The following is an 11,655-nucleotide window of genomic DNA, read 5'->3' as shown; positions in this document are numbered from 1 at the left end:
ATAACCTATAACCAAGAGTAACCCTTGCTCCCAATAATTCCATCATCACAATTCACTTTATCAACACTAAATTCAACATCAATCTCATATACAAATAGATTCAACATATTATACATCATTTATCAACACAAGAAACATCAAACACTTAATTGATTTCTCCACATTCAATCATAGAACATAATTTTACTCACACAATTCAATACTCATGATAGGTTTGATTTGAACCTTGTTTCGGGACTTGGGTTGTTTACCACTTGAACAATAATTGTATGCAATGAAGCTTTTTTCTTGTTTAATTACTTTTACTTTGACTTACAAGTTGTATTACTTTAAGCATTTAACTAATTATATGAGTATGTTGTGCAGTCACATAATACTACCGGGAGATTTAAACTACATAATTTCTCTACCAGGAGATTTAAACTACATAATTTCTCTACCAGGATAAACAACACGTTTATCAAGGAGGTTTCAAATTTCATGAGAATGCCAAGGAGTTGACAATAATTAGTAAATGTACTATATGAACATAAGACTGACGAGATGCGATCACAGACAACAGACTGCAGAGAAGGGCATTGAAGGGTAATTAATGTGTAATTAATGTGAGTATTTACCTCATCAATGTTTGACAGGATATATTATTTGGGATACACGAGATATACAACGTTAAGGTAATTAACGGGTTATATTGCATAAAAATATACTGCATTAATGGCATTCAATGGGCTGGACAATTGCAAAACCTATAAATGTAAGGTGAATGATCAGGTAAGAGGATCTGATTCCAACAAACTACATTGAGACTCTTAGGACACATATCTGACTTGAGCGTCAGAGTGTTTTCTACAGGTCCACCCCCGTTGGGTGATAGAGATTTGCCAACCGGAGGAGAGTAGGGTTGCAAGAAGCGAAGTGTGGTGAGCTCCTAGCAGAGAAGAAGGAAAGTCTCAGGAGGATTGTTTGGAGAAGTGTTAGGAGGAGTGTTGACCTTGGACCCAGTTCGACCGAAACAGTAAGTATAGAGACCAAAGTGAATTTTCTAGTTTAACCTCTGTTAGTTCTTTAAAACTGTAAATCTTTGTTCTATAATAATGGTATTTGCAAATCAATTATCTCATTTGAATGCTAAACAAAAACCAGTTGCAGATAAGGAGATAAACATAATATGCCTTTGAAGTACAATTTGGGAAAGCTTGTATCCGCAAAAAGCAGCTGAAGTGTTTGACTTCTTTCTAAAAACCAGACCCAAAACCCTTTGAAAGAACAAGGACTGTTGTGGCTCATACTCTCACAGATGGGGTGCAGGATGGGTTGAGGTGGAGAAGCGGTTTGAGAAGCTCACTGCTAACTCTAATGGCTATCTTCCTCGTGCTCTCTTTCCACAATGCTCAAGTTTAAGAACCACCATAAGTAGCACTTCTAATAAGCATTTAGATTACCAGAACTGATATTGAAAGGCCTATAACATCAACTAGAACTAAAGCCTTTCTTTTTTCCATTAGTTCTATGAACTTTATAATATGTCCTTTCTTGTCAAATTTTTCTTCTACTCACATACACACATGTATAATGTATTATTTTAACGTGATTAATTGTAGCCTTCATGTATTATTTCTGGTGAAAGAGATATACAATTATACATGAGATGATTTAATTACTGAAGATGTTTTGTTGCTTGATTGTCAAAAAGAGAGATTTATGTTTGGGTTGGCTTGCATTCGGCTGTGAAATCAAAACAAGAAGCTCTTAATCTTGGCCAGGTACCTACTTGTTATGCTTTTACAGTAATTGTCCAGCATGCAATTAAATCAATTTTTAATGTTACTTATATATGGTCTTCACATAGCCACTCACATTTTGAATTCCCACCATTAACATTTATGTTATTATTACTTTGTTCTTTGTTCTTCCACCTTCTTTTCCTACACAAGTGGACCTCTGTCATAGCTACTATATAACATTTTGCCAAATAAATCCAAGTTCTTGATAAAAAAGAACTTTATATACTATACAAGAAAGTTATTGTTTATAGGGGTGGGCAAATAGAACTGAACTACACTGTATTACTAAAATATGTACTGAACTAAAAACTAATTTGTCAAAACTGAACTGAGCTATAAAACAGTTCAGACAAATTGAACTGAACTGTTTTTTGTTTTATCAAACTGGACTGAACTGAACTATACTAAATTGTACTAAACTACAATATAAACTAAACTGAACTACTAACTATACTAATTTTAAACTGAATTATACTAATTTTAAACTGAATTGTACTAGTTTTTAAACTGAATTGTACTAGTTTTTAAACTGAATAGTATAACAATATATGTTCTTTTTAATTGAAATTTATTTTAATATTTATTTTATTTTATTCATAAGTGTCTTACAAATTAATTTTTTAATTATTTGATATTATTATTTTCTATTTTATTTATATTTTTGTTATTATTATATGTGTATGGAAATTATTTTATTATTTATTTATTTTATTTATTTTATTTTTTATTTTTTTATTTATATTTATTTTGTCATGAATATTATTTTACTTTTATATTTATTTTTTTAATTTTTTATTTATATTTTTTTGTTTTATATGTGTATATAATTTATTTTATCTTTTTATCTACTTATTTTATTTTAAAATAATTTTTTATTTATATTTATTTTGTTCCCTCATAAAATTGTTTTATTAATCAATTATTTATTATTTATATTTTATTATGTAAAAGTTAAACTAATATTTATTAATTATTATAATATAATAAAAGATAATATTAGAAAAATTACTCTTAATAAACGTTTGTTAATTTTTTTGTCATTTGATATTTCTATAATATTAATTATTTTTGCTACATTATTATTTTTTTATGATATTTCATTATATATTCATTTAATAAAATTTAACGTTAAAAAATATATTTTAGTTTTAGTATGTAAAATACTATCATTTAAAAATAATAATATTGATATTTATTTTAAAGTAAGTTGATTTTTAAAATAAATAGTTATTTTAGTGTGTGCGCTTACATACATTTTAATATCATTAAAAGTTTTTTTAACATATTTTTACATATTTAATAATATGTTAAAGAATATAATATATTTAAAGTATTATTTTTTTTATATTGTCTTTTTTTTATGATTTATATTACTTAATCATTTAATAAAATTACATTTAAAAGAATATATTTTACTTTTATTACTTAAAATAATATTATTTAAAAAATAATATATGTTTATTGATAAAAAAATATAAAAATTTGTGATAAAAAAATTTTGTCTTAAAAAATTCATTATTAATTTTTTATTTGAACAGTTTCTTTTATTAATATTTTATTATTAAATAACGTTGTTTTAGCAAGGCAAAGCAATTGAACGGGAACTAGAGAAGAGAATAGCGTAGATACAACCAAAACTGTTATAAGTTCAGTTTTTAAAAACTAAACCATAAAATAGTATACTGAACTTTTAGTAAAGGTGGATCAGTTTTTTTAAGTCTAATATAGTATAGTTAACTATAGTACAGTACATATCACTTATTTTTGCTGAGCCCTAATTGTTTATGTATCTATCTTATAAAGAGCCAAGTTTGGTATTTATGTTGGAACTGCTTTGGTGGTGTTTATTAATTTTCAGAATCTGAATTAATCACAATTAACAGTAAATCAAGGCAGTCTTCGTATTAATAAAACGAAAAGCAAAAGCCGAACGGCTTAAGTACAAAAGTACAAGAGATTAGGACGAACGATTTTACAAAACTTAATTAACCGAACGTCCAATTCAAAAGCGAACGACAAAAACTAAAATGAAAACCGACGTCCTACTGCTCCCCTTTCACTTCAACTTCTACTAAGTTCTCTTCCTCCAAAGTGGCCTCGCCTTCTGCTCACATCCACACGGATGATCATTGCAAGACAGGACGAACGTACATATACAATGGACAACACAAGGAAAACGAAAGGGTAAGCTTATAAAAATTTAATTCATACAATCAACATATACATTTGAACATTTCAATTCACACACACATGTAACATAACATAGATTTATATATATATATATATATATGTGTACTAGACAGACCGTCCGGACTGTATGAATCTGTGTAGCTACAGGCGTCCTTGCACCCGAGTGGTGTAGTAACTGGGATACACTCAACAGCTGCCACTCGAGGTTAGTCCGTTCTTACGTCGCCCATGTTAACTTATGGACTAAGGACCTCCTGCCATTCCCACACATGAACTACTCTCCTCTACGTGAAGATGAGTATCACGGAATATCAGGATGGACCAAGCCAGCATTAGCATAACCACAGTCATACTTTACAAATCCAATATTTAATATATAAATGAGACGTTCCTCCCTGGAACGCTCGTCCAAGATCCAATATCATAATATCACTCCATATAGTGTTCACACTTTAAGTTATCATAATTCATCATCGTTTATATCTTTAGATTTAAGAGCATAAAATGACGAACGTTCATTCCTCTGAAGAATTAGGACGAACGTCTAGATGAAGGTACGGAATAAACAGGGAAGTATATGACGGACGTTACTCTCGGTTCGGTCAGTAAAGTAAACTGACTCGTTTGGACGAACACTATTACTTAAGGAAATTTCATCATTGAGAACCTTAGACCAGATTCAATGAAAGAAAAAGGGTCAATAACGTTTAGAACTATACGTGTAGGATTTCGTATACGGAAAACCGATATCAGTGATTGAACTTGAAGAAAGGTGACTATTGTAATATTTGAACGAGCGCTAGTTTATCAAAGTGGTTATTCAATAATACGAACGCTTGGTATAAGACCAAGCGCTATTTAGGGCATACGCTTGGTATAAGACCGAGCACCGCTGATGACGAACGCTAGGTAGATGACCGAGCACCAATTATGACGAACGCTTGGTACAAGACCGAGCGCTACTTAAGACGAACGCTTGGCATAAGACCGAGCGCTATTGAGGACGAACGCTTGGTTTAAGTCCGAGCGCTATTTAGGACGAACGCTTGGTTTAAGACCGAACGTTACTTATTTTAATGTTTAAAGTATTTATATACAGCTGAGCTGAACCGAACGCTCAGACATAGTAATTCAAATGGGGACGCTCGTTCTCGATCAGAGTTCTTTCCAAATGAAAGAATTCCATTCTAAGTCATTTTCAGGGAACCGAATGGTATAAGACCATACGATGACGAGCGTAATTTATCATAGAGAGAATTACCATATTCAGATTTTTCAACTATAACAGATTCCAGATTTCAACATTTCAGCTTATACTTTATACTTCATATAAATTTCAATTTATAAACTTTATAACAATCATTTTAAATAATTCATATTCAACATCATCATACAGATTTATTTCATACACCATAAATATCCATGTTCATAATCATACATCTCAACCATCACCCATCATGCATTCATACTCATACTGCATACATTCATTCTTTCATTCATCAACATGCATACGTTTTCAGCAACATACAACAGCGTATGAATTAAATCAATAAGCTTCCCTTACCCGGATTCGTAAACAGCTTGACCTAGACGCAAGATTTGGCTTCGCCCACTAATGTTTTTCTACTCTCGATATCACTTAAATCTTCCAAAACGAATCTAGCCATGAGAAAATCAAAATACTTAGACTATACACTTGCATGCAGCCCAAAACTCAGTTTCCAGAAAAACCTAAGAACGAGCTACGGAAGGATAACTTACCAGTTTCAGCCCTTGAAACTGTTCGGTCCAATTTGTAGCTCACGGTTCTGCGAACGTCCTTACGGTCTCTGAAAATTGATCGGAGAAAGGGGTGGTGAGTTGCAGTAGAGAGAAGGTGAAGGTTTCTAGAGAGATGGTGGAGAAGATGAGAGGTTAGATTTTTGAGGAAGAAGAAGAGTGCGTGCAGGTGAGTGGGAGAGATTTTCAAAAAAACTCAGTTTTGTTCAATCCACTTTCGTTTGGACGAACGTCTCCTCCGTCGACACCTGCACACCCACTTCTGATTTTGGAAGCTTCTCTCGTGACACGTGGCGCTCGTGCATGCAGTGCAAAGTGCGTTTTTAATGACTCTGAACCATTGACGTGGTGTGCATTGATTATGATTTGACATATATTTGTAATGTTAATTATCTAGGGTCTCACATTCCCCCTAACTACAAAAATTTTCGTCCTCGAAAATTAGTACTTACCCGGAAATTAGTGAGGATACAAGTCCCTCATAGCATACTCTACTTCCCAAGTTGAATCGCCAGTCTTCTCGTCCCACACCATTTTAACTAGACGAACGTCCTTTCCTTTGTACAGCTTGGTGCGGCTTCCATCTACACGAACCGGTTGCAACTCCAGCGTTCGGTCGTGACGTAGTTGAACGTCTTCCAACTCCAATACATGGGAAGGATTGGCTATGTACTTCCGGAGTTGAGAAACGTGGAAGACCGAGTGAAGATTTGATAATTGAGGAGGAAAGGCTAGCTCATACGCCATTGGTCCGATCTTCTTCAAAATCTGGTACGGTCCTATGAACTTGGGAGATAGCTTCTTTGGACGAACGGCTCGGCCTACATCAGTGATCGGATTGAGTCGAAGGAATACATGGTCTCCTGCAGCGAACTCCAAAGGTCTTCTTCTTCTATCCGCATAGGACTTCTGCCTGCTTAGGGACGTCTTCAATCTCTCCTGGATCAACTTTACTTTCTCGGTTGTTTGCTGGATGGGTTCAGGTCCAGTTAACACGTTCTCTCCTTCCTGGAACCAGCAAAGTGGCGTTCGGCACTTCCTCCCATAAAGAGCTTCAAACGGCGCCATACCAATGCTAGACTGATAGCTATTGTTGTACGTGAACTCCACTAGCGGCAATATTTCATCCCAAGCGCCTAAGTGATCTAGGACGCACGTTCTCAGTAAATCTTCAAGCGTTTGGATGGTTCTTTCTGACTGGCCGTCCGTTTGAGGATGATAAGCCGAACTCATCTGCAGCTTACTTCCTAACTCACTTTGCATCGATTGCCAAAATCGAGATGTGAATCTCGTGTCTCGGTCAGAAATAATACTTGAAGGGACTCCATGCAAACGAACGATCTCTCTGACGTACAACTTAGCTAAATTGGTCATCGACATCTTCAGATTGACTGCCAGGAAGTGGGCGCTCTTCGTCAGCCTATCCACTATCACCCAAATTGAGTCGTGATTCCTTACCGTGCGTGGTAGATGAGTCACGAAATCCATGGATATGCTATCCCACTTCCATTCGGGAATTTCCAGCTGCTGAAGTAACCCGCCTGGTCTCTGATGTTCTGCCTTCGCTCGTTGACAGGTTAGACATGAAGCCACGAAACGAGCGATGTCACTCGTCATTCCAGGCCACCAAAAGAATTTCCGGAGGTCTTGATACATCTTAGTCATACCAGGGTGTATGCTAAGAAGGCTATGATGTCCTTCCTCCAAGATAATCCTTTTTAGCTCTCCATCATTTGGAATGCACGTCCGGCCCTTATAGCGCAAGAAGCCGTCCGTTCCAGTGTTGAACTCCTTGGCCCGATCTGAACCGAGCGTACTAAAAATCTTTATCAAGTCCTCGTCCTCGCGTTGCTTCATCTTGATACGGTAAAAAACGTTGCTGGATATTCTAAGGTTACAGCATTTGATGCTGTTCGGCTCCAATTCAAACTGCAACCTTAGGTCTCTAAAGCTCTCAACCAAACTCATCTCTTTAACCATCATCACCGAGACATGAACTGCCTTCCTGCTTAGAGCGTCCGCCACTACATTAGCTTTCCTAGGATGGTACAGCAGCTCAAAATCATAATCTTTCAAAAATTCTAACCAACGCCTCTGCCTCATGTTCAACTCCTTCTAATCAAATAAATATTTGAGGCTCTTGTGGTCACTGAAGACTTGGAATGTAGATCCGTACAAATAATGCCTCCAAATCTTCAGTGCAAAAACGACCGCTGCCAGCTCCAGGTCGTGCGTTGGGTAATTCCTCTCATGAATCTTTAACTGACGAGACGCGTACGCTACCGCTCGTTTCTCTTGCATAAGCACACAGCCCAACCCTTGGTGAGACGCATCGCAGTATACTTCAAAGGGCTTGGACGTGTCCGGAATAATTAGCACTGGAGCGCTCGTCAACTTGTGCTTCAGCTCTTGAAAGCGTTCTTCACACAGATCAGTCCAAGCGAACGGTCGATCCTTCCTAGTCAACTGAGTAAGCGGAGCTACTATTTTACCAAACCCTTCAATAAAACGCCTATAGTAGCCCGCGAGTCCCACAAAGCTACGAACCTCAGTGACCGAACGAGGACTCTTCCAGTCCAACACCGCTCGTACCTTAGCTGGATCTACTGAAATACCTCCAGCCGACACCACATGCCCCAAAAACTGCACCTCCTTCATCCAAAATTCACACTTGGACAACTTTGCATATAATTCCTTTTCCCTCAACACGGTTAGTACTGCCCTCAAGTGTTCTTCGTGTTCGGCTTGTGTCTTGGAGTAGATGAGAATATCATCTATGAAGACGACTACAAATTTGTCCAAGTACGGCCTGAATATCCGATTCATATAATCCATGAAGATTGCTGGTGCGTTCGTCACTCCAAATGGCATCACCACATATTCATAATGTCCATAACGAGATCTGAACGTTGTCTTCTGGATGTCGTCCTCCTTAACTCTGATTTGATGATATCCAGACCGCAAGTCAATCTTTGAAAATATAGAGGCCCCATGCAATTGATCCAGCAAGTCGTCTATTCTCGGCAATGGGTACTTGTTCTTGATGGTCAGCTTGTTTAATTGTCTGTAGTCTACACACAACCGAGAGCTGCCATCTTTCTTCTTCACTAAGAGGACAGGCGCTCCCCATGGTGATACGCTCGGCTTGATAAATTGCTTATCCATTAACTCTTCAATCTGCTTCTTAAGTTCAACCAACTCTGCAGGCGCCATACGATATGGTTGAACTGAGATGGGTGCCGCCGTTGTCACCAAGTCAATGGTGAATTCAACTTCACGAACAGGATGCAGTCCCGGAATTTCTTCCGGAAAGACGTCCGCAAACTCATCCACAACCGATCGTCCATTACTGTCACTAGTGGACGATCGTTCTTTGACCAATCCTCCGAATTCCTGATCTTCATGCGTCATAATCAGGAAACAGCTGGCGCCCTCCATAATGTCTTCTTTTAATTGACCGAGCGTTACTGATAACTCTTCTTCATCTTCTTCTGGAAAAATCAACTCCTTCTTGCCACAGTCTATAAGAATGCGATTGGCAGCCAACCAATCCATTCCTAATATTACTTCTAACTCCTTCAAAGGCAAACAAATTAAGTTCACCTTATAACTATGCCCCTCAACCGCAATAGGACATCTAATGCATACGGTAGATGTCCTAAGCTCTCCAGCCGCTGGGGTTGATACCACCAAATCGAACTGCATGTCTCTCTCTGCTATTCCCAGTTTTTCAACACACGCCTTCGAGATGAAGGAGTGAGTCGCCCCCGAGTCATACAATACACGACATGACATTCCATATAGCAAGCATTCACCAGTTATAAGATTACCTGAGTTTGCTGCCTCTGCTCCAGTTATAGCATACACTCGTCCCACTACTTGAGCCCGTCCACCTCTTGGCTGATTCCTTCCAGCGTTTGGTGGTCTCATTACCGCTCGTCCTCCAAAGTTGCACTCGTTCTCCAAATGCCCATTTCTTCCACAACGAGTACAATGTTTTCCGCCCACCAGCTGAGGGCATGACGAACGATAATGCGGTCCCCCACATTGGAAACATGTGACGTTACCTTGCTGCCCAGACTGTCCGATAGGAACCAGTGTTTGAGACCCGCTTGTGTTTAATGACTGATTTGGACGAGCGTAAGGGGATCCCCTCTGATTGACATTACTCCTTGCTACGATTGGTCCCCTTACAACCTGTTGTTGCTTCTTGTGCCTTTCCGCTTCTGCCATGTTCTTCTCTAAAACCTTGGCCCTCTCAACCATGGCAGGAAACGTCCGTATACAAAGACTAGAGATTAAAACCTTCAAGTGCTCCGCAGTCCGTTCTCAAACTTCCTGCACTGCCACTCTTCACTGGTGGCCATCGTATTAAAACGAACCAAGTGTTTGAACTTGTTCGTATACTCAGAAACGGACATTCCGCCTTGGACGAGCTGCAGAAATTCAACTTCCTTGGCAAAGCGGACGTTGTCAGGGAAATATTCTTCATAAAACTTGCTTCTGAATACTTCCCAAGTGATTGGATTTTGAGCGTCCGTTAAGATTGCTCTCATGCTCGCCCACCAGTGGCTAGCTTCTCCAGTCAGTAGGTACTCTGTGAAAGCCAATCTGTTCTCGTCCGGGCATCTTTTGGCGTTAAAGATTCTTTCCATGTCTCTTAGCCACTGATCTGCCTCGTCAGGGAGGCACTTTCCACTGAATTTGGCCGGATGGTGTTGGAGGAAACTCTCCAAACTCCATTCAGTTGGTTGAGCAGCGTTGGAAGAGGACGCTCCTGACGTGCCCCTGGTAGCAGCAAGAATTTCCATCAACTGTCGCTGAGTCGTTTCAGAGTTGGCTCGAGAGGCCTTCAAACTCTGCATGGCGTTCTGATTCTGCTGCATCAGAGTGGCATTCTGCTCCATTAACGTAGTATTCTGTTGCTGCAGTCTTACTGTCTCCAACAACCTAGTGCTGTTGGACGTATCAGGCTCGTTAGGTTGAGGTGGAGGAGGGAGTCTAGGTGCCATGTATTCTCTGGACCAGAGAAAACGAACGTTAGTTATGTTCAAGGGTTAAAAATGATAACTCATTAAACACACAATAAGCACACAGCAAAAACACAGTGCACTCATAACCTACAGTGTCCTTTAAGAGAACAAAACTGCTCTGATACCACTAATGTAACATCCCAAAATACAGTAATTACTATAAATCAGAATTAATCACAATTAACAGTAAATCAAGGCAGTCTTCGTATTAATAAAACGAAAAGCAAAAGCCGAACGACTTAAGTACAGAAGTACAAGAGATTAGGACGAACGATTTTACAAAACTTAATTAACCGAACGTCCAATTCAAAAGCGAACGACAAAAACTAAAATGAAAACCGACGTCCTACTGCTCCGCTTTCACTTCAACTTCTACTAAGTTCTCTTCCTCGATCACTTCCTCCAAAGTGGCCTCGCCTTCTGCTCACATCCACACGGATGATCATTGCAAGATAGGACGAACGTACATATACAATGGACAACACAAGGAAAACGAAAGGGTAAGCTTATAAAAATTTAATTCATACAATCAACATATACATTTGAACATTTCAATTCACACACACATGTAACAACATAACATAGATTTATATATATATATATATGTGTGTACCAGACAGACCATCCGGACTGAATGAATCTGTGTAGCTACAGGCGTCCTTGCACCCGAGTGATGTAGTAACTGGGATACACTCAACAGCTGCCACTCGAGGTTAGTCCGTTCTTACGTCGCCCATGTTAACTTATGGACTAAGGACCTCCTGCCATTCCCACACATGAACTACTCTCCTCTACGTGAAGATGAGTATCACGGAATATCAGGATGGACCAAGCCAGCATTAGCATAACCACAGTCATACTTTACAAAT

At 38.2% G+C, this 11,655-nt stretch overlaps 1 protein-coding gene across 1 annotated transcript; it reads right to left on the bottom strand.

The window, feature by feature from the left end:
* Positions 1 to 7,248: 7,248 nt before the first annotated feature.
* LOC128197518 (uncharacterized) lies at positions 7,249 to 10,019 on the bottom strand. Its single transcript, XM_052879574.1, has 3 exons — positions 8,032 to 10,019; positions 7,421 to 7,791; positions 7,249 to 7,313 (listed from the first exon to the last, which is right to left on the bottom strand). Exons 1-3 carry the CDS (start codon positions 10,017 to 10,019, stop codon positions 7,249 to 7,251), a joined length of 2,424 nt encoding a protein of 807 aa, XP_052735534.1.
* Positions 10,020 to 11,655: the final 1,636 nt, after the last annotated feature.

The sequence above is a fragment of the Vigna angularis genome, chromosome 6 (genome assembly GCF_016808095.1).
Source record: "Vigna angularis cultivar LongXiaoDou No.4 chromosome 6, ASM1680809v1, whole genome shotgun sequence".
In the NCBI taxonomy this organism is placed as follows: Eukaryota; Viridiplantae; Streptophyta; class Magnoliopsida; order Fabales; family Fabaceae; genus Vigna; species Vigna angularis.
Note: the sequence above shows the minus strand (reverse complement) of the source record. Positions and strands in the feature narration are given on the sequence as shown.

Excerpts from the sequence above, each read along its gene's own strand:
- LOC128197518 (XM_052879574.1), bottom strand. The coding sequence starts at position 10,019 with ATGGTTGAGAGGGCCAAGGTTTTAGAGAAGAACATGGCAGAAGCGGAA. Across the intron at positions 7,792-8,031 it reads CAAGAGAAACGAGCGGTAGC|GAAAGCTAATGTAGTGGCGG; the intron begins GTACGCGTCTCG and ends GTACCATCCTAG. Across the intron at positions 7,314-7,420 it reads CCTTCTTAGCATACACCCTG|GCAGAACATCAGAGACCAGG; the intron begins GTATGACTAAGA and ends CAACGAGCGAAG.